This window comes from Protopterus annectens, chromosome 5.part1 (assembly GCF_019279795.1).
Source record: "Protopterus annectens isolate FY-2018-M chromosome 5.part1, PAN1.0, whole genome shotgun sequence".
In the NCBI taxonomy this organism is placed as follows: Eukaryota; Metazoa; Chordata; order Ceratodontiformes; family Protopteridae; genus Protopterus; species Protopterus annectens.
Genome location: NC_056736.1, coordinates 646,356,888 through 646,381,617, shown reverse-complemented (window position 1 = coordinate 646,381,617; position 24,730 = coordinate 646,356,888). Strand labels below are relative to the sequence as shown.

Genomic DNA, 24,730 nt, shown 5'->3' with positions numbered 1-24,730 from the left:
CTTTTAATTAGCTGTCTAACTATGAACTATACCTTAATACATGAAAATGTAAATATGATATAGCCATCATTTTAGCTTATTCGATACAAACTGAGAAACTGATATGATTTTACATATTGAACCATTAACTGTATATGGTCTTAAAAAGTTTTATAATTCTCAATATTTATAATATTTTTGCTCTGTGGTCTGAGTAATGGCTGAAAACAGTCTTTTTATATGAACTAGCTCACTTGGTCGGTTAACGAATAATGACTAAATTAATTAAATTATTGAAAGAGATCAGAATATCAGTGTATTTGCTTACTGAGTGGTAATCCATTAAGTACAGAAGAAGTAATTAGGGACCTGGGGACCCAAGTTGATAGCAATCTCTCATTTGACAACCACGTGGCCAAAGTGGTTAGAAAAACATTTTATATAGCCCACCTAATCATGAAGGGATTCACATCTAGATCAGGGGAGGTCATCGTGCCTCTTTACTCATCCTTCATCAGGCCCATAATTGAGTACAATGCTCCTTTTGGGATGTACCTTACCAGACACCTGCAGCAACTGGAAAGACCCCAAAAGTACCTCACCAAGAGGATCAAATGGCTCAAACAGATGCCATATGCTGCCCAGTTAAAGAAACTCCAGCTCTACTCAGTGGCATACCACCTGCTCAGAGGTGATCTGTGCCTGACGTATAAAGCCATGTCCAACCCGGAATTAATGGACATGCTGCACCTCAGAAAATCCAAATCCCATCGAGCTATGCGCTCAAGAGACTTGAACCTCAGCACTGAAATAAATAGGACATGCTGGAGGGACAGATTCATAACCCAGAGGCTCCCTTCACTCTGGAATAAAATCCCAGTCCAGGTTAGGCAGAGTCCCTCATTGACTCTCTTCAAGAGGAATCTTGATGAGTGGATGGGAGATTGTAGGTTTACCCCGGGTATCACTTCTGTGTCACTGTTAGACAGAGGCACAGTATACTAACCTCGAAAAAGGGCATAGCAAAATTAATTTAAAATGGGTGGTGAAAGCCAAACACACTCTGGCTAGGCTTATAAATGCCCTAGGGCAGATAGCCTAGTATGAACCTAAACCTATGATCAGTAAATTAGTATGACTATTCAAATTTACACAGCTGTAGTTTAGCTTTACTGCTGCTCAGTGCCACAAGGTACCAATTTTGAACTATTCAAGGTTTCAGTAATGACTACACTGGGAATATGAATTTGATTAGACTGGAGACGTTGAGGGATGGGACAGAAATGTTACTGCTGGTTCAACTATTCTAGGGGAAGTCTGTTGACAAAGTCTTGCCATAGACCCACTTGGAGGAAGGCATGGTTGGACTGCAGGTCTCACATTAGTTATGTGTGTGTGTGTGTGTGTGTGTGTGTGTGTGTGTGTGTGTGTGTGTGTGTGTGTATACTGTAGAGGAGGAGGTGAACCTGCGAGGTGTGCATGCACTCTAAAGGGGCTGTGGGTGTGTGGAAGTGCACACTCATGAAGGCACAGCCTAGCAGGCCGTGGAGTATGCTTTTATGGCCATGATCCTTCCTCTGTGTAAAATGCCCATCTGAGCAGCTCTGTATATTCATGTTAAATCTTATTTACAGTACAAATGGCATGGCTGAAAATGGACCTGAAGGACCCCTGCACCTACCCGCATTAAAAATAATGATAACAATAAAAAATAAATACATTTTATTCTATGACCTCACCATATACATTGCTTTGTTGCATTTCAGTTTTTCAATTCCTTAAGGATTTATTCTTGGATATCACCGACAAAATAGTTTATTCCTCCATTTTACTGAAGTTATAGTATACCAGCATAAAAAGAAAAGAAAACATAACCTTTCATGTAATAGTTTAATATAATAAGATAGTAATGAGTGTATTGTTTGGGGCTTTACTTCTAGGAGATAATACTCTCCACCTGTGGTTTCAGGCCTCACTTCAACCCCCAGTGAGAAAGTTTAGGTCTGCATAATGTTTGCTGCTACATTTTATAGCTTCTGTAATAATGAAAAGAAAACACTGACAAGTAATTATGAATGTGTTGGTGAATCTCTTGTGTTCTGTCAGACTGTAAAATAAACTTGTGTATATACAATCTGGAACAGATCAAGAGAAGTTGCAAGGCATGAGCTACCTGCAGAAGTCTTGATTTAGGAAACTATACTTTAAAATGCACTTGTGCTCTTGTAGTACATGCATTTTTTGCAGAAGTTTAGAACTTGGCACTGTATGCATCTGAGTGATGAAAATACAGAATGAACCACAGCTATAATTAGACTAAGCTCTGCATATTTAGAGAAATAAAGTGTAGTACTGGTCAAGGTTACTGACTTTTTTGTGAGAATATTGTTTGTTTTTTCCTGTGAGTGCTTTAAAAGTGGTAACCCTGCTGACACAACTTCACGCACAGGGCAGTCTAAGTAAATAGCGTTGTTCTTCATTCTTTGTTTGCCTCGGTAGATACACCCAACTCATTGAAGACAGTTGGAGAAGGTAAGTTATGATGTTGCTACACACAAAGATTTAGCAACAGTGTCTCAGCAAACAAATGAAGATACAAACTAAAACAGTAGACAATATTTATCTTCTGGCATTTTTGCCTGTGATATTCTCAATTGCTACATATTTGCAAAAGGAGTGCCTAGAGTTTGCTTTTACTGTTAAATTGACTTGGTATACTTGTATACCACTTTGTCTTTACTAGTCCAACACTGCTCACAGATAAAAAATAAATAAAATAAGCATTACTCTGATGATAATAATAATAATAATAATAATAATAATAATAATAATAATAATAATAATAATAAAAAGTATAATAGAATTTTGCATTTAAACTAAGGTCACACAGCATCCTAAAATTACTACAACCAATAGATCAGTAAGCACAGATGTAGAAATTATGCTCCACAAGATGGCATACCTTAGAATTGCACTACCTTTATTAACTTATTCATCCTTATACTGTCTGTTTTGTATACCTCTGTTTAACACACACAAACCAGCATCCTGACACTTTGTAGAAGGGGGGGGGGGGTGGCTGGCTTTCTTAGCTAAGTGAATTACCAATTAACAATAGAAAGCTAAGAAAGGGCAAGTTGTAAGTAACAAAGTGACAACTACGACTGTTAATCTAGAATATTCTGAAGTGGAAATGTTAATACCTATTTATCACTTAATATTAATATTTTCATATTTAGATTGAAATTTAAAAAAAAATAACAGAGCTACATGTTATTGAGGGGCATAGTATGAAATATCATGGTGGGAGAGAGAAAAATACATTGTCACTGTCCATGCACTGTGCTGAAAATATTGTTAGTTGTTTGCTGGTCAAAATGACGATATGCACTCTTTCCATGTTTACATTAATAGTTCCAAAATTAAGTGACTTACAAACTACTGCATGGTATCAGGTGAAATCTTACATGATATTTAAGAAAGCTACCCTTGATATTTACATTGTAAGTTGAATATCTTGAGAGCTATTCCGTGTTACTTATATTTTTGTTTATTCAAATAAGTATAATTTACATATTTTTGTAAAAACTTCAGTAAATAGGCCTTCTGAAAAGAATTTATTTGTGCCATGCAAAAGTTTGCTTCAAGCTGAAGAAAAGTTATCTGACACTATTTATTTAGATTGCAGTTTCCAGCTTTTGAAAAGTTGTTTGCAAAACTTTAGCTAACAGTATAATTCAGTTTTTTGTGCTTTATAATATATTAACGTGTCACTGTAGAGAATGTGAATGCACTGACTACTATTGCTGTAAAGAAGATGCTTTACTAGTAACAGTGGGGTTTGTACCTTTTTAATAGTATTTACTATTTACAAGATATTTACATTTGCTTGGCTTTATTTATTTATTGCAAATGTTTTGGAATGCAAGGATGTGTTTAGGCTGCTAGTGGTGTGACATTCAATAGCTTAGAGGTGCTAATGAGTTAATAGCCAGCTAATCTGTCCTAGTAGAATCCATAAATTATTTATTCCACATGTTGTGATGCATCAATATTAGTAGGAAAAAGGTTATAGATTCCACAGTTAGCTGTTTCTCTCTGATATGTACTATGAGACTTGTAGTCACAAAGAAGCACCTTGGCTGCTTCAAGATTTCAAAACAGCGTCATATTGGTTCAAATAATATTTAAAGAACATTCTAGTGCAACTTTCTGAGACAACTTATCCAGATGGCTCATTGCGCAGTTTTGAGTTATTGCATAATTTAAGTATTTAAATAAGTCTAAGACCTTCCATAGAAAATAATGGATGCCTCTACCACAGTAATTACATATATTATGGTAAGGTGTTCATAGAATTACTATTACCTGATTAAATATATTTTCAAAGCAACATTTTGAATACATTACTTTACTGTTCTCTTCTATAGCATCCCTAATATACATACAAAATATACCATTAGTGAAGGCTAGACCTCAGCTTTCCTCGGAGTGATATGCTAAGTAGGGCCTGTGAACATGCCAGGAAAACAATTAAGCAGAGACTGTTTTTTTTTTTTTGCCTTCCACATTATGATCAAATCATTGCATATGATCCAGTAAGCCAAAGAATGCACACTGAAGGATTTGGTCTCACTTGGCATTTACCATGTTCATACCCTTAAACAGTGATACTTTTGTTTCAAAATTCTCTAAAACTAAGATATTATTCTTAAATATAGGTGACCAGAAATTATGAACATTAGTCTAATTATAGAGATATACAAGGGCAAAAAATCAGTTAGGTCCCTTGTTTTAAATGTTCCAGCAATGTATTCCCTGGGTTTGGTGGTTTTCTAGTGATCGTTCACTCAGTGAACAGAAAAGCTGTGATTGCTGTTTATTTGTATACTGTATCGCAGAGAGTTGTTGCAATGTAGCATGAACAATACTAAATTGTCAAAGCGGTGAAAATTATTGATTCCAGACTGGTAATCCACTGAGTAAAACAATATTATGCCTGGTGTGTATAACAAGTCCTTCTGTTTTTTTTTCCCTGAGGATGTGCAGTAAAGATTTAATTTATGTAATGTTGCTTAGGTTATATGAAATATAGCAATACATGTGAAGTATAATGTTTGTTAATGTTAATTTGTTTGATTACTTTTGTATGAATGTAGGTTTGCCTATGTCACAACTGATAATTCAGTAAAGGTGTTTAAAAAAACAGTACATTTCATTAACGACAATTTTGATTACTGATAATAATCTTTCTCTGTAGCATGTGTTTTTGTCTGTACCTCTTACTCTCTTCACTATGTTTGCAGGGGTTGCCGTGACAGCAGTATTGCTGATCCATAATGTTTAGTCTTGTTTTGATACTCAGATTTATGACTACTTTTGATATAACCACTATATGCTGTAGAAAGATTTGGAGGTGGCTTTTTTCTTCGTTCTGAGTTTCTTGCTTTTGAAAGGCATTATTATTTTATTTTGTTTAGTTATTCAACCAGGTGGGTGGACTACACCATGTTGGCTCTTTTTCAAGCACTAATTATAATAAGAGAAAAGATGCAACAATAAATCATAAGAAAATATTTAATTAAATAAAAGGCATGAAAAAAGAAACTCTTGCATACGAGCATATTTGACTAGAAAGATGTACTTTCTCCAAACATGTTCACAGGTATAATCACTGGCTTTTGAAAATGAACATTTTCCCTTAGGATTTTTAAAGGCAGCTTGTTGACATCACCTTGATAAAAATTACAGTGACCATCTCGTCTTTAACCTTTCTGATTTAGCTCTCCTAGACCACAAACATGGTCACTTAATTACAGTGTCTTTGTATTTGCCTCTTCTACCTTTGTAATACCTCTTAGCACCTTTTACGACATTCAACATGAAAAGTTTTAAGTATCTACAGTAGTACTATGACAAACAATTATTTGCATCATTTTTTTTTTCAGTTTGGATGAGCTAAAAATGCAAAACATTGTCCTTAATTTAGAAGCTGGTTTATAAAGTCCTAACACAGTAACATTTATCACATTTCTTGAGAAGCAGAATGTGATACAAATAACTTTCATTTTGCAAGCATACTGGGTTCGATATGTTTATTTAATAATCTTACTTCCTGGAAAAATAACATAGCAAAAAATGTCTCCTTTGAAGTGGGCATAGTGATTAGCAATCTGTCTCACTGCACTCGATTCTCTGGTTTGGGATCCAGATGGAATGTCTCCCGTAAGGCATTTGCATGTCTTCTTTGAAACTGGATGAGTTTTTGCTGGGATCTTGGGTTTTTTGCCACATCATAAGATCATGCCAGTAGATTAACTGGTGAGACCATAACAACCCTATATGTATGTGTGTATTGGTGTGTGTGTTCATCCTGCCATAGGCTGATATCCCACCCAGAACTGGTTCAATGCGTTGTGCCCATTGGTTGCTGGGATAGGCTCCAGTTTCTCCCACAATCCTGAAAAGGATAAAGTAATGACAAAAAATAAATCTAGTAAAGGTTCATTTACTTTATTTGGCCCCATAATTGTAACATTTTCAAGCTTGGTGTGTTTTATAACCAGTGTCCTGCTTTACGGCAAACTTTAGCTGTTTTAAACAAAGTTGTGGACAATGTCCTTTTAGTCTGATGTACTGTAACATTCCCTATAACTGTGTCTTATGAAGATCTGAATTTGCTTTGTCTGAGGCAGAAATCTGGGAAAACATCACCAGATGACGAGCTACAATATCACTCTCTGTCCATAAATGTTAATCGTCAAGATTCATAACATTGTGCAAGATGCAATTCAGTTTCCATAATTCTATAGACTATTGTTATCCCTCCAGTTATCTACTTTCTAATTGTATTTAAATAATATAAAGAACTGTCATTCATTCTCCGATATCTACTTTAGTCTATCATGGTCACATGGATGCTAGCATATATCCGAATAAGAAATAGGTGCAAGGTAGAGAATCAGTTCAATTCAAGGATACATAACCGCACTCAGCTATCACATGGTTATCAATGACCAGTTTAGAGGATCACCAGTTTGCTTGCTGGCATGTCTTTCGAATGTGAGGGTAAAGAAGACCACCAGGAGAAAATCAACATGGAAATATGGACATAAAACCTTCACACACAAGGCATCCCAGCTGTGAAATGAGACAGAAAATCATGACCTCTGAGTAAGTAGTACTAATCACCAAACTACATGCCACCCGGATACCCATGCACAAAGGCTCTTTTCTATTGTATAACCACATTACTGTCCATTATTAGTGGTTCATAAATTGCAGGGATATAGAACAGCACCAGACAGCATTACCACAAACATACTATCATAGCAAGATGTGAAAAAGTGTTCTTATATGTTAGCTTAAAATGAATGTTAGTGAAAGTACTATAGTATCTCATAATAATCAGACAAACTGGTGTTGCTAAAAGTGAACCTGATATCACAATTATGATTGTTCTATAGTACTATTTATATTTTTAAACTAAACACACACTGGTTTACAACAGTACAATACGATGGGTGAGCACATGTTTTCATACTTGTTAAATGCTGACTTATTATAACTAAAAGTAATCACTGTGGTGATTGAATGCAAAGCAGCTGAATTGCCCGTGTTATTCAAAAGCTGGAAATGCTTAGCTGACAGAGAACTGCCTTGCAGTAAGTGACAACCTTTGTTACTCCGTTATAAATGGACCTACGAGACTGCACTGACTGAATTTCTATTTTTGTTCCCTTCAGACGCCACTGCTATTTTATGAAGCTGAACCTTGAAATAATGTTTGTTAAGTGCAAATGGCTGTGAATGAGAGAGAGTGTTGGGGGTAGACCAGAGAGCGAAAACTATAAAATCTCTTAAGGAAGTAGGTTTTGCCACATTTGAAGAGTCAGAGACATTCATAGTGCTGGGAACTGTCTTATGTTAGGGAGGAAGCCAAACAACAAGAGGAAAGCAGCGTACGCTAGTGATTTTTTTTTTTTTTTTGAACAGGAAGCTTGCTACACCTTCTGTCAAAGCAAGATAAGAAAACTCCCATGGTCTTATTCAGGACAAGGCCACTGTTATCAGCCCAAGTCTAATACTGACCTTGTTCTGCTCGACAGCCATCTTGATCGCTTCACATTTTTTCAAGATTCTATTAGACAACTGGGTGTTACAGATCACAACAGAAGGGAAAGACTGTATCGAATGTTGAAGTACGATGTGAGCCGCCAGCATATCGGTATGGTAGCAATAAAAAATTTAAAAAAATCAAGATTCTTATACAACAATACCTGCTCTGACCGTTTTTACAAAAGAAGAACAACTCTGTAATTGAGATGACACATTTGCCTTTAGTGGACTGAACTACACAATTAACTAAACTATATAACAGATGACATTTTCTGTTTTTACTCCTGCCTGCACAAATTTAGGGAAGTCTGTATTTCTTTGGAAAATCAGCAGCAAAATGTACTGCCATAATTAGACTACTCTTAAAGAAGTTGTATTATAATATGTCTGATTGACATAGTATGCACATGTATAACTGATTATTTAGTAAAAAGTGACAGAATTTTATTATCTGATGGAAATAAATACAGCCATATTTGTGATGAAGGTTAGCACGATAATGTCAGACAGGTTAAATGTTGACCCCTGTCCTTGGTGGCTCACAGACTAGAGAACTAGTGTGTTCTTAGAGGTAACAACATGCTGTACAAATAAACATTTACATGTTGTTCATGTTTTCATTCATATACGTTGATTGGCATATAAGTTAACAATTAATTAACTTATGGTAAAATAAAGTCTGCATTCCTGAGATATAGAACAATATATTAATACATTCTTGGAGGTTATTGAGGTGTGGTAATGATGTCTGAAATACTGGAAAAATAGGAAGAATGTATATAGATTATAAGTCTTTCTATTTCTTTATTTTCTGATGTAATTAATCCCTGGCTCAAATGAAATTTGAGGTGAGTAAACACAAGAAATAAAACAGAGCTTCTTGAATGACTGCATAAAATGCTATGACATGCAAGAACTGTAGATGCAGGTTAAACTTTATCAAGGTACATAAGTGATTAAAGAACAAAATAGGCAACTTGGAATTGGTTCCCAGAGGGTAGCAAAGCTAAGCACAGGGACACAGAGGACAGTAATAAAAGGTGCCCATTCAAAAGAAAGGATATTTAATAATGTTGTACCACAAGGCAGAGTTGTTGGCCTGGTCTTTTTAGGTGCCTCTTCCAAATTTCTGGAATGAAAAGTCCAATTTCAGTTGATGCCATAAAGATATACATAAATTATTGGGTTGCTTCTGAAGATGGTAAATAAATGATGAAACAATAGTTTGCCAGTTTGCAGGAGCAGTCCAAAACAGCACTGCAGAAATGCAGACTATTGCATCTGGTAAACAAAAACATAGGAAAAACTGTACAGAATTTGAAGGGAAGTAAAGCTGAAAACAAAAATGGAAAAGAGACTTGGTGGTAGTCATAACAGTTAACCTGAAGGTAAGCTAGCAATGGGAAAACAGCAGAAAGGAAGTCTGGTGGGTTGCTATTATGCACAGGAAGAATATCCCTAAAAACATAGAAAAAACAGATGTTTTGTTAGATGTCTGCCTAGGACAAAATATTGATGTTGTTACAAAAGAAATACTTGGACAGAGAGTTAGAAGTAAGAGCATCTATAATGTACATAAGCAGTTCAAGCATGCATATACTGCATCTGCTCTTCTTCACCTCCATTTCACCTTGAATATTTTTTGGGGATTTTAAGAAAGAACATTAAGAAAACATGTAGGTTTATATATATGGACAGCATTTTCCTTTCACTACCTTTGTGGATTCCTAGGTTTTTCAGCAGATAATTTGCTTCTTGTTATAGTTCATTTTGTCCCTATTCACAGAGGAAATCTCTGTGTGGTTTCAAGACTGCACAAAACACTCCCAGGCCTTTTTATGTTAACTTGTAAAGAATTTTCAGTTGTACATTCCCCGGTGTTCAGTGCTTCCAGCAGCAATACAATCCGGTTGAAATGAACACCTTTGGATATCCATTCATTAAGGCTAGGAACTAGATCTGGCATGTTTTTGATTAGGTGGTGGTCTTGTTGTTTACTACAGGCCATTTACCTTGCTTTAAGAGAGAAATTTGATCTTTCTACTGTGTCAAGGTGTTATTTCTTAAGTATTTCTTCAAATGTCAACTACTTATCATCAGATTCTAGGCCTTCAGGCTGATTAACACTTTGTACACTGGTCATGCATGCCATGTCCAGACTTTGTACACTGGTTTGCATGCCATGTCCAGACTTTGTATACTGGTCTGAATGCCATGTCTACACGTTGTATACTGGTCTGCATGCCATGTCCAGACTTTGTACACTGGTCTGCATGTCATGTCCAGACTTTGTACACTGGTCTGCATGCCATGTCCAGTGGTATAGATGAAGGCTAAGTACTGAACTCTGCTCTTGTACATGAACTCATCTTCTAACATCAGGTTTTTTAACAAATCTGGTCTTGAAGTTTTGTACAAAAACATTGTAAGTGTGACATTTAGTTCATAGGTAATTACTAGGCTAATTACCCCACTGGGCTTTTTTTGAGCCTAGCCAAGCTTCCCAAAAGTGAGAATCAAATCTTGAACCTTGTGTGTGTATAAGGTAAACACCTTAACCATTAAGCCAATCCCCAACAAACTGTGTGACTGTGTGAGTGAAATTTCATTCCTTCTTTTTATAATTCCTTTTTTCTGTTTAATGCCATGGTAAAACAGGAGATACTCTGTGTAAGCAACAGGCAGAAGACAGAAAACTGGTTCTGGATGCAATGCCAGACCAGTCCATCATAGGACACACACACACGCACACACAAGCACACACAACACACACACACACACACACACACACACACACACACACACACACACACACACACACACACACACACACACACACACACACACACACACACACACACACACACACACACACACACACACACACACACACACACACACACACATACCAAACACACACTCTGCATTTAGAGGATTCCCAGTTTAGTACATATCAAAATTATCAGCTGGATGTCTTAAGAAATCAAAGACCCTAGATGAATTCAGTTTTACATATAAGGAAGACCTGCAGACTCTACATGTTCAGAACTGAACTGGGAAACCAACTGATGGAAGGCAACAATGACTGATATTGCACCACTGTGCCACCTTTTTCCATAAATTGAAAAAGTTATCAGTCTTAAGTTACAAAGATTTCTTGCCTGAGTTCATGGCTTTCATAGTCTTCTTAAAGATTTTTACTGTCTGTCTGCTAGCCTGCTGGTTACTGGGCAGTGGACGACAATATAACATGCTTATATTATTCGTATGACGAAGGCCTTAAACTCTTCCGATGCAAAATGTAGCCTGTTATCATGCCCAATTCACTCCAGCAACTCATTTCTAGCAGCCAATGTCCCTAACACTGAGATTGTTTTTTTGGAGATGAATGAGTCCATGCAAGCAGCATTCCAGTATGCAGAATGCACATATTCCAGTGTTCATGAAAAGGCCTGTAAAGTCAACCTGAATGTGCTACCATAGTGCTGAAGGCAAATTGTAAACAGTTCACCTCCACATACTGTGTATTATAAACCAACTGGCCTTTTATAATGTTTTTAGCAAATCCTCAGTGTGTTAATCTGTGCCTAGAGGTGGATCCAGCACTAGGTGACTTAGGCAGCTGCCTAGGCCCCATGTTGGTGGTGGGGGGGTTGGATACAGTAAAAATAACCTGTAAATAAAAAAGCAAACATTACCTTCTGGTAAGTAAAACCAACCAGTATTAGGACCTTGCAAAGACAGTGCACGGTACAGAAAACCGACCAGCATTAGGACCTTGCTGGAGACAGCATGTACACACAGCAAGCCACAGAAATTTCAGTATTGGGACGTTCTACATCCTAGATAGGCTTACTTATGTAACACAAGCCCCATTAGAAAACTGCAGTAGATTGAATTATTGTATCCTTGTGGTAAGTAAGGAGGAGATCATGCATACAGTGAATACAGAGCTGAGAAAGTGATTGTGTGTGTGTGTGTGTGTGTGTGTGTGTGTGTGTGTGTGTGTGTGTGTGTCTGTGTCTGTGTGTGTCTGTGTCTGTAATGGCCCAGTTAGGGGGACTGTCTAGTTAAGTGTCTTTTCTTGGAGTCAAACCTTGATTTTAATTATTTGCAAGCAAGTGCCTTAAACTGCCACAGCAACTGGCCAGGTTTCCTTTAATTTTCTTTTTTTATGTTGCTGCTTTTGTAAATCACTAAGGATTATAAATGCCAGTCACTGAGTTTCTTAGTTGTGTTACTCAGTCTTGGTGCTGCAACAGGCAGCACACTTGCTTTTAGTGCAGAAGGCTGTGGGTGTTCGCTTCCCACACCAGGTAAATTGATTATTCACACACACACACACACACACACACACACACACACACACACACACACACACACACAGATTTTTTTTTTTGGAGATCATATATGGGATGGAGACACTTTTAGCACTGAAATGCAAAATTGTTTGCCAGCAGCAGCCTCTTCATTAGTTAGTGTTCTCTTTAATGTGGAATTACTCAGAAGTGTATTACTTCTGCAGATATTGTGCATATTGACTGATAGATTATAATGACAGCAGTTTGCGTGGCCTTTTATGGTTGAAATGCCTTGAACTAGGTTTTGTCATTATTAGTTCATGCATTTTGTTTCATTGCTTATTAGAAAAATGTTAAAAAGTACAAATTTAAAACATACTCTTACAAGTGGTGCAGTATTAAATAAGGAATATAATTTAATACAGTCAGGAAGATAAATCAGAGAACACATGCATGGTCCTACAATTTTGTGCAAGAGGGCCATGGTTTGAAAACATCCCAAAGGTAAATCTCTCATTATACTATGACCCCCCATTAATATTCCAAAACGTGCATGCTGATTGGTAAGCGTGCATGCTGTAAATCGACTTATACTAATGGAAAAAGGTCCGGTCACCCGGACTTTTTCCATTAGTATAAGTCTTTTTTAAGACACTGTCTCGCTATGTTAAAGGAGTTTGACATAGCTAGACAGGTTTAAAAAAAGCAACAGAGATCTCCATTGCTTATTTTAAAGCTGTCTCGCCATGTTAAACCCATTTAACATAGTGAAACAGTTTGTAAAAAGCAACGGAGATCTTGCTTTCTCCATTGCTTTTTTCAAAACTGTCTCATTATGTTAAATGGGTTTAACATAGCGAGACAGCTTTAAAATAAGCAACGGAGATTCTCCGTTGCTTTTTTTAAAGCTGTCTCTCTATGTTAAACCCATTTAACATAGCAAAACAGTAAAAAGCAACAGAGATCTTGCTTTCTCCGTTGCTTTTGCCCACAGCTCTGATGTACTGCGTAGGCATATGCATGCGCAGTACATCAGAACTGCCGCAGAATACCAGACAGCCGCGGAAGGGCAGCAAGGAGGCATTATACAATGCCATTATTTAAGAAAAGTAATTATTTTTTTTCTTAAATAATGTCATTGTATAATAGCAATAACCCACTGCTGGATTTACCCATGGTTGGCTTTGTTTGGTCACTCAGGCTTCGCCCTCATGACCAAACCACGCCAACCGTGGGTAAATCCAACATTACCCAGACCCAGACGTGGGTTATTGCTATATTGACCAGATGCCTTTTCTGTGAATATTATTATCAATGCAGTTTCAGTGAATGTGAGTTTCAAGGACAGAGACATTTACTGTTGCTTATGTTAAGTCTGTTTTCATTGTGAGACTGTATTGTTTTGTTTAGTAAATGGCTATCTGCTTTTGTGCTATAAAATTTGAAATAAAAGTTTTATACGAAATTCAAATATCTGTAATCATTGTAGAAGTAAACAAGAAAATAGTTTGCGCACTATTAGTAAAGACCTTTCGCATGTCCTTTCAGCAGGGTAGTTATTACCTACTGTCAGAAACAATGTGACCATGGATCAGTGTTTCCTCTATTTCTTCTAATTTCTTCAGAAATGTTATTAAAAGTGGCATTCATTCTTTTGTGTTGTTGCAGCACTTCAAAACATTAATATATCACAATCATGTCAACATATTTTAAATGTGTTGTTGCAGCACTTCAAAACATTAATATATCACAATCATGTCAACATATTTTAAATCAACTTTGAAGACAACATGAAAACCAGATTTATTCAAGCCTAACTCCAGACAACAGGATTAGTGATTTACATGCTCCCAGGTTTTAAGTTGGTTCATGTGAATGGCTTCTTGTTTCAGAGTAAAGTATTTTCTGCAGGACTTACAGTAGCTAATTCACCAGCATACCACTGAAAATGTGCCTGCAAGTATTTGCTGCTTTTTGTTTTATTTCACTGGCTATGTACATGTGCAGGACAGGTTTTTACTCCATTTGGACATGAAACATATTCCCTTTGTCTGCTTTGGAAGCTTACAGAATTTTTGTTTAGCAGATCAAATAACTTTTTAGCAACTTCACATTAACAATATTAGTGAGGCCTTATTGTACATGCATATAACATGTGCTGCACTTTTTAATGGAAAACAGTTTTCAATATCAGTCAGCAATCTTGTGACAAAATATAAAAAAATCCCAAACTTATCCTGCTGTTATACTAAGTACATCTAAAAGCCGAGTGTACTGACACGGTACAGCTGTAATTGTTTGTACTTTAAGTAGGCCATGCCGACTAGTTGAATGCAATTTTAGTTTTATTTTCTTCCCACACACCTGCTGACCATTGCAGAGGATAATGCAGTTGCTGCACAAAATTAAATGGATTATTTTTATATTGATATCAATGAAATACATCTTTTCAGATTACATTTATTAATCTGATAGTAGAAGCAAGATGAGAAGCTAATTACTGGTATCTATTTCTAGATAAATCAATATGATCTGATTCTCATTAGCAGCATACTGGTATGTTTGAGTAAGGGTCTTCAAATGCTGTTAAAATGCATTAATGAGTAAGTACAGGGCGCTTTCCTATCGCTTTTAGAGGGGGGGGGTGACTCAGTGAAGACCTTTGCTTACTAGTATAATTTTCAGATGTCATTACTAAATGCATCCATCTGTACTATGTAGAATGTTTCCAGTCTCTGTCAACACATTTTATTTCTAGACCAAATTCTTATGCACTGCAACAATTAAGACACACGTACTCACACACATGCACATACACACACTCCAACATGAAATAGCATGTGACAGATGTGAGCAATTAATACTTTTGTACACTATTTATACTTACTGTGTTTTGCAGTCATTGGAAGGACATGGCTTCCATGCCCACTGGAATTTGGGGCGTGGTATTCCATAAGCTGTACACTTCAAAGTCTGTTTGCTGCCGAGAGGGTATGTTGTGGGATTTTGAAACGATACTGCCTTCTCACATATCTGTGGTTTTACTATAAAGAGAAAATATCTCAGAAATTAGTAACTCTCTCATATTTTTAGTATATTGCTCAAATCTTCACTGCTATAGTATCCTTCAAAATATTAAATGAAGTCTAAATTAAACCAAGTGGCTTGAAAATTTCTACTTTCTTGAGTGTGCCATAATTCAGACCAGACATTAAACTTAAGTCCCCTCTGCTTGAATTAGTGATTGCTCAGATAGATATGAAAGCTGCAGTAGCATGACATATTTCCTGCTGCTGTTTATAGATCCTTAATCCTTTAACAGGCAATTTCTTCAATTCTCATATGCATTTCAAACTATCCTTTCTTCAGTTTATTGATCCTTTTGCTCCTCCTTTTAATGCTAACCATGGCTTGATATGGTAATACTTTTCTATGCCTTGTGCATACCAGTTTACCCTTTTTCTGGTAATGTTTCCATATCTGTGTTCTATAATAAATAGAAGTTATGTTCTTACCATAACGTTCCATGTTAGTTGTCTTCTTCTCGCCTTCTTTCTGCTGATGGTTGTTCCCGACTCGGCTCGACTCCCCATCCTCTCTAAAAAAATGAGAGTTGGTTCCACCGCCCCTCCCCTCCCCTAATATCAATAGTACAGGAAAAAATGCACAGCAGAGCATATACCTATAGCACACTAGGTGGTAGAAGAGGTCACAATCAAACAAACTCTCTAGGTCTGTCCAGGGGGGGGGGGGAGGGAGGGGGTGGGAAAGAAGAGAAGAAAGAAGACAAACCAACACATTATGGTAAGAAGAACACTTCTATATATTAAGTATTGTCCCCCCCTCACCTTTGTCCCGTGGCTCCCGAAACAGACTCTTGAGAACAGTGGAAGCTCTGGTGGAGTGGGCCTTAGGTTTGTTAGGCAATTTTGGGTGTCTAATTTCATAAAACAAGGAAATCAGAGATGTTAGCCATCTGGATAGTGATACCTTGGAAAGTGATTTCTGCCAAAAACACAGGGAGGTCAATGCTTTGATTTAGGTTAGACGAGAGGCTACTTTTAGTAAAAGAGAACTAAATTAAGGTCCCAAGAAGGAGGGAGGATTTTATAGGGAGTCTGGAGTAAAAAAATTCAAAAAGTTTTTTGCAAAAAAGTTTGTGAGACATGATGGCATCTGAAATGCATGCCCACATGAAAGTTATATATAGCAATTGGACTTTGAGAGTAGAAGGAGATGAACCTGCATGAAAGAGTTCAGCTAGAAAATCAAGAACTATTTGATGGGGAGCAGTGGGGAGGGATCTCCCTCCCTTGAGCCCAATAGGTAAACGCATTTACTAAGATAAATCTTCGAGTGGAGATTTATGGAAGGCTAATTAAAATATCTCAAAGTGTTGTGTGAGATATTTGAGGCTAAGGTAGGAACTGGAGGAACCAAGCAGTGAGGTTCAATGATGTTAGAGCGATGAAACTGACCGGACGACCGAATGGAAATCAATCAATGGATCTCAGGATCTGCCCAGGCCCCCAAGAGAAACAGAAATTGATGTAGAAAACCAAACCCAAAGGCCAGTGGTGGCCAATGAGGATCAATGAGGCCTTCTGAGCTTTGAGCTTTTATGTATCACTTTAGTATTAGGAGGAAGGGAAGAAAGAAAAGAGGGAAACAATACACCCAGGCCCGGCCAAACTTGGGGGCTTCTGGCTGGGCTGGCCTGGCAGGGTAAGGGTAAGAGCACTGCACTTGCTGTTTTGGGGTAGCTCAAAAGGTGTAGCAGGCGGAGGCGAGCAGAAAAAAAAAAACTTGAGATAGACTCCCGGATGTGCATTGCTATCAGAAACCGCTGAGAGAAAATCGCCTATTGCCACAGTCTGAGTGCTTCTCATTAGGTAGGGTTGGTTCCCCTACTCCTGTTGCTATATTGATATACCACGGACATGTTGTGTGTGAATTCTGAATTCGCATCGCTCCCAAGAGTCTTAAAGGGCTTGCTTGACGGGCTAAAAACTGCTCTCTCTCTAAGATCATTATATAAGAAGAAATCCACCAGGTGATTCCTGCATGTTTGGTAGAATCACAATGGTGTGAGACATCGGAGTGCTGGTATGACCACTGTGTGTGATAGCATCCATTTGAAGATTCTCATGTGAAAATCTGGCTAACAGAAGTAGAGGGATAGCAGCCTACCATAATCCCTAGTACTTTTACAATCTGACTTTGACTTTGACTCTGTTAAGAGAGAAGAGAGTTTGGTGTATGTTGTGTATCTTTGCTACTCTTGTCTCAGGTGCCTTGTGATTTGTTTCCAGATTTGCAACATTTTTTTACTTATGTGCATCTCAATCAACAGCCAACCCTTTAATTTTCTGTTTTCCTATTGTTTTCCAAAGTTTCTCATATTTCTTTCTCAAAAGTCATCTGATCACATGCTCTTTCCCTATTCTACCTTCCTTATTACCCAATATAATGCGATAGCGATATGATGAAGTTAGATATAATACTGTATTTTGAGCCTAACTTCCCTTATTCTTTTTTATTATACAATGTACCCCACTTTATTAGGTTTGGTTCCCTCATTCTTTTTATTATACAATGTACCCCTCTTTATTAGGTTTGGTTCCCTTATTCTTTTTATTATACAATGTACCCCTCTTTATTAGGTTTGAGCTTGGCCCCAGTACTGCTCCAGAAACATTTTCCAGTACCTCCTTCGCTCAAACAGCAGGAAACATAAATATTACTCCAAGATAAGGCCATTCATCTAATATAACTGAGCAAAGTAAATAGATTTGATTAAAAACAATCAAAAAACAAACACTGCTTATTAATAACTTCCTTGCCTTCAGATTATACCTCAGTACTTCAGTAGCATTATTTGTAAAATAAATACCACCCACTTTCAATAAATCCCTATAACCTTTAATATTTTACTTTACTCAGTGCTAAGTTGCTAATGCGAATACCTGGGTAATATTCCCCTACCACACCATCTATTTTCTCATAGTCTGTATTAGCTAACACAATTAGATAATCTGAATATCCTAACATTAATGGTATCTCTGTCTCATCTTTATACTTCACCCTTTACTAGTACCATTACTGCATTAACTATCATAGCAAACAAAACTTCCCTCACAGTATAATCCTATCAAAGCCCTTAAACACCCACTTCTCACTCATCTCACCATTTAAAATACTTTTACCCGCATGCTTCTATATACACCTTACAACATTTAACCCACCTTAAGCCCTATTTCGTATGCCTTAAGAATATGCCATATTTACTCATGCTTTATACTGTCAAAAGCTTTCATTATATCACATGCTACAACTCTAGATTTTCCTGTTTCCTTAATAATTTCTTTTACATCCTTACCTTTGATGCCATATCATCTCTTTTGCAAAACATATCTAAGAGCTAATTCAAATGTTATAAAATATTTTTATTTTTATTTTATAATCCACATCACACAGGGGTGGGAGGTTGGCATAATGGTTAAAGTGCAGAAAAAAAGCAAAGGCAAGGCTCCAGTTTCTTCAACCAACACAGCTGTTTATTGACACAAGCGCTTTCACTAAATGCTTCTTCAGGCGTGCCCACATTGTTGCATAAACACCCATTTTATACTGTTATCACAAATCACATAACAATATCATTTAACTATTTAAAGAAAAATGCTTCTAAAAACATATAAAAAATGTATACATTTAAAAATATGTACCATCAAATGCAAATGCAGAAAAATATGTACACATATAACATTTAAAAACATCACCTGCGCAATGGTCTATTTTTTAAAATAGGTCTCATTGGCACATGGTCATTTAGGCCATGTCCTACATCAGCCCTCAACCTCACAATTCAGTTTGCCTCTAACTCTTCAATTCTAGCTCTAATATCACCCCCTCTTATTCTCATAACATCTGCTTAAAACCATAAATTTTAAACTATGTCTTTCACTTGTCTCGGACACATGCTTTGCAAGAGCATTAAACATGCTTTTCTTTTTAATGTGATAGATATGCTCTCTTATTCTGTCCTTGAGCAATCTATCAGTCTTACCAACATAGAATTTGTTACATAACTGGCACGTAGCCAGATATACCACATGCGGGGTACTACAAGTTGCATTAACACTCAAATGAAAGACCTCATGAGAATCTGGATGTTCAAATTCTGTTCCTACATCTATATATTCACAATACTGACATCTCTTACAGGGTTTAATCCCTCTAGCTTTAGAATGCCCTATCTGATCTCTCGGTGTACACAATCTCCTTTTCAATGACTTTTTATTCTTAAACGTAAACTGAGGATGTGGGTGCAGAAACTTAGTCACTTGCCTTTCTGTAGTCAAGAGATTCCAATGAGTATCGATAATATTGGTATATTTTCTTACGTCTCTTGAATAACTAACACACATTTGAAGCTTACTATTATTGCATATTTTATTAGCCCCAGAGTTTTCACAAGGTTCTGAAAAATCGGGCTTTGCTCTCGTACCCCTTAATTTTTCTGTCTCTATCATATTGCTACACACTCCATCCTTATTGTATCCCCTTTCCACCAGCTCTGTACTTACTGCTTCTGCTTGCTGTTTAAAGTCATTCTGTTTAACATTAAGCCTGGACACCCTATACAACTGGTTATGTGCGACATTTCTAAACACATACTTGGAATGCATACTATCTTTCCCTAGCAATTTATTGGCATGACATTCTTTCCTATACATTTTTATATTTAATTCCCCTTCCTCTCCTCTCACTATACTGACATCCAGGAAATTCACCTCAAAGCAAGACCAAGTCAATGTAAATTTAAGGAATAGTGTTGAATTATTACTCCATTCCACAAAATCCAATAATTGTTCTGCTGACCCCTTCCATAACAGGAAGAGGTCATCCACAAACCTTAGAAAAAACAATATGTACTGTTTGTAGAAACCCCTTTCCACATTCTCTACCTCCCATGCTGACATCACTGCATTCGCATAACTGTTAGCACATGATGTGCCCATTGCAACACCATTGTACTGCCAGTATATTCTGTCCCTAAACATAAAGATGTTTTCTCAAGCACTAGTTTCAATAAGATCTGTATTAGCTGTATCCTTTCTTTCGTGTAATTTCATCTTTCTCTAGTAACTCTCTGACACTATTGATTCCAAACTCATTCAGAATTACTGTGAAAAGAGAAACTACATCAAGTGTAACCAACAAACTAAGTTCAGCCATTTCTCCCTTCTTGGAAAACTCATACAGATCTCTAATAAAATGTTCAGTATCTCTTAAAATATATTCTGACTTACTCAGTAAATTCCTAAGATTTTTATAAAAAAATATGGAAATGAATTCTGTACACCAATCCCTTCCTGCTACGAGTGGTCTCATAGGGGGGTTTATCTTGCATTTATGTAACTTCGGTAATCCTAGGACGTTAGGAGTGAGTGGATTTTGTATTAAAAAATACTTTAACAGGCCATCATCTATAAGGCTCAAACTTTCAAAATTTTTAAGTTCACTATGTACTTTCTCTATCATTCATCTCACTTGTGAAGGGGAAATCAATTTATAGAACTTAGTGTCTTTTAATAAGTCATGCATCTTTGCATCATAGTCTTCTCTACTCATGACTATTTGTCCACCTTTATCAGCTGGTCATATCATGATAGTGGTATCCATCTGGAGGTCTATCAAAGCTTCAAACTCTATTTTTGTTATATTATGCCATTTTTTTCTTATTCTGTTTACTTTTTTCTTCATAATATAACTTATATACATCTTCTAAACAAAGCTTCTCAAAAGCGTTAACGAACGAATTTTGTTTAGGTATAAAAAGACTGGATTTCCTAAAGTTAAAAGCATCTATGCTTTCATTATTATAAAACATAATTTTAAGCATTAAGTTATGAGTAAACATTTTAATATCAAAAACAATCTCTGTAATGTCACCAAACAAGACACTGGCAACCTTCGCTGTATGCTACACCTTTATTCCATAAAGCGCCTTTCGTTCAATTACAATCCATGAACTTCTTCAGATGGAATATTCTACATTTACCATTATTTAAATACCAATTGAACTTAATCACATGGTAATTATTCACAAGAATTAAAGCTATATTGTCATTTATAAAAACAATAAAACCAAATATTTTATAGTTGTCTAAAATGCAAGTCCTTACTATAAGTACCCAAAATTCTTACCATTTTAATAGTATACTACATATATTTATACTACAATATTGAATATAAATATTCCACTATTTCCTATTTTTAAAACACAAAAATACAAAAAATGAAAATAAAATCATGAACTCATATTATTCTGAACAGGAAAAGATTAGATGATGTAGTTACACCTTGTCAAGTCACATTCGTCTAATGTTAAAAATTACCTACTTAAACTTTTCATTTTTAATATAGGCATAATTGAACACATATCATTCAAACCTGGATCATTATATGCATATAGTCGTATTTGCCATACTAATTCTAATTTATCTAATTCCAACTCAATTGGTCCCCCTCTCATATTTTGTGGGATCTGATCCAAAACCCAAAACTTGAATTCATGTCCAGGACATTCTTGGATATGTTTGGCTAAAGCATTGTCCTGGCTCATTTTTTTTAATATTGTATAAATGGTCGTATATTCTGTCCCTCAGTCTTCGTTTTGTTTTACCTACATAATATTTGGGACAGTATTGACATTTGGCTAAATAAACAACCATTTTCGAATTACAGTTATATTTTCCTTTACTATATAATATTCTACTATTATCAATAGTTATTGATAATCCTATCTGGATGTACTTACAATGGGGACATCCAAGACACTGTTGCATACCTTTATTTTTAGTAGTGTATGTGTTTTGGACACTCTCAAACAAATTTTTAAGATTCCTGTCTCTTTTCAGTACAAATCTTGGAGTTGGTCCTAACTTTTCCAATAGGTCCTTATCTTGTGTGATAATATTCCAGTTTTTACATACTATATTCCTAATGTATTTATAATCCATATTAAATGTGATAACAAAATTGACATTAGTGTTATTGTAGTTGTTACCAACATAAGATGTTTGACGTTGTTATGGGGCTATGACTGATATTCATTTCTATTACATTATAAACCCTTCTATTTTGGTTCAGAATGGGTTTATACATGCCTCCATTTCTTTTCTCCACCACTTCCGCTATAATTTCATCTAGGAGGGTATCAGGATATGCTCTCCTAGTGAACATTTGTCTTATTAAATGACATTCAGAAATGAAATCATCCTCTCTGCTTGTCATGCGTGCTGCCCTTACAAGCTGTCCTTTAACCACCGACTTTTTCTGTCGGAAAGGGTGCGCGCTTGAAAAGTTGAGAAATGTGTTAGAATGCAAAGGTTTTCTATAAATCCTTGCCTCGTATTTCCTATCAGCGTTATTTTTCATCAATAAAATGTCTAAATATGCTATTTCCTTCTCATGAAAATTATATGTGAATTCCAGAAATTCTGTAGTCTGATTAACGTAGTCTACCATAATTTTAGCTTGGTCTTTATCACCTTTAAACAGGATAAAAATGTCATCCAAGAATCGGGTGAAATATGCTATCTGGGATTTTATGTGTTCTACATTAAAAATGTGATTATGTTCCCAATAGTTCATTACTAAGTTGGCAAAACTAGAACCACACGGAGATCCCATTGCCACTCCTTTTGTTTGGTGATAAAAATTACCTTTGAAATAGATGTAATTATGTGATAAAACAATATCTAATAATTCTTCTACCAATGATATTTCCATTAATGGGGCTCCCTTTTTTCTAAGATTGAGGGACACCCACTCAATGCCGAGATCTTGTGGTATTGATGTGTATAAATCTCTTACATCTATTGTAAGAAAATTATATTTATCATCAAATTCCATTTCATTCATTTTTTTCCAAAAATGACCATGAGTCCTTACATATTCCTATTTTACTAGATACATATTTTTTAAGTATTAAGTCTATTACCTTTGCACATGCATATGTTGCAGAATTTCTACCATCGACAATTGGTCTAAGGGGTGGGTTGTTCAAACTCTTATGAATTTTAGGGACCCCAAAAATCGTAGGTGCTATTGGTGCTGGCATAATCATATAATTATACATGCTCACATCAATCCTACCTTCAATGAATAAATCATTAAGATATATTTTAATTCTCTGATTAGCTTGATTATATTCATTAATTGAAGATTTTATGTATGAATCAGATGTTAACAATGCCTCGATTTTATTCTCATAGTCTATTGGGTCCATGAATACTAAGCCACCCGCCTTATCAGGTTTCATAATTCTGACCTTGAATTGTTTCAGACTTCTAATACATTCCTGTTCATCCCTAGTTAGATTCTTATCCATGACTTTTGTCTTATTCCATGTATTGTAATATCTGAAATCTAATTCACATACCTTCTCGAAGGTATACAGTAAATTATGCAGTGGGGGGTTGAAAATACTGGGAATTCTATAATGGTCTGGTTGTGATCTACTAATATTACCTAATAATATCTGTAAATTCAATTTCCTTACATACATTTTGAGATCTATTATATGGTTAGTAATATCCAACCTCCTAGATGGTATAAAGGTAAGACCTTTTGCTAATGTGTTCACTAAATCAGTATAAACATTTACTGAGGAAAAATTATACACAGAAAAGTCCCCTTCGGAATTCGTAATAACTGAAGGGTTGTTTTGTGTATCATTCACAACTATCGCCATTTGTTGTGTTTCTTCCGTTGGTTCCTTTTGTTCTGCATTTTCCCCCTCTGAAAACCCTGTTGGTTGTTGGACCCTTGTTTATTATTGGTCCTGGTATTATTACCATTAGTATTAGGGTTTTGATTTTGTAGGTGTGCACTTCTTCGTGGACCTAGGTCATTAGTTGACATATTTGGAGATGTAATTGGCGGAAAATCCGTGTTTTCATCTTGGTTGACAGTATTTATAGTCACATTTTCCATATTTACCCCCCCCTATTATTCACCCCTTGGTGTTGTTTATACAATGGCATATCATTTTGACCATTAGAAAAGGTTATTGCTGCACTACCCTTTGTTCTCCACTGTTGTGCTGGAGAAGGAATAGGGTATGCAGTACCATTCTGATATTGTGAACGGTCCCGTTCAAGTTTTTTATGTTTAATTGACTTTGCTTTACTAATAAACATGTCAATTGTCTGAAAAATACGAATATATTCGTATTTGTACCTTTCGAAATCAGGGTGCGATTTAATCTTTGTGTCCAAAACCATACTTTCATTGTTTAATTCCTCTGCCATTATGTTATAGTT

At 36.1% G+C, this 24,730-nt stretch overlaps 1 protein-coding gene across 2 annotated transcripts in view; it reads right to left on the bottom strand.

Annotated features, from left to right (window-relative positions):
* FLT1 (fms related receptor tyrosine kinase 1) overlaps positions 1–24,730 on the bottom strand; it is a 1,018,969-nt gene that overhangs the window by 764,700 nt on the left and 229,539 nt on the right. For both annotated transcript variants that reach the window (XM_044073267.1, XM_044073268.1), the window contains exon 10: positions 15,286–15,442. In XM_044073267.1, coding sequence (XP_043929202.1) covers positions 15,286–15,442 — 157 coding nt within the window. The remainder of the gene's footprint in view (positions 1–15,285; positions 15,443–24,730) is intronic.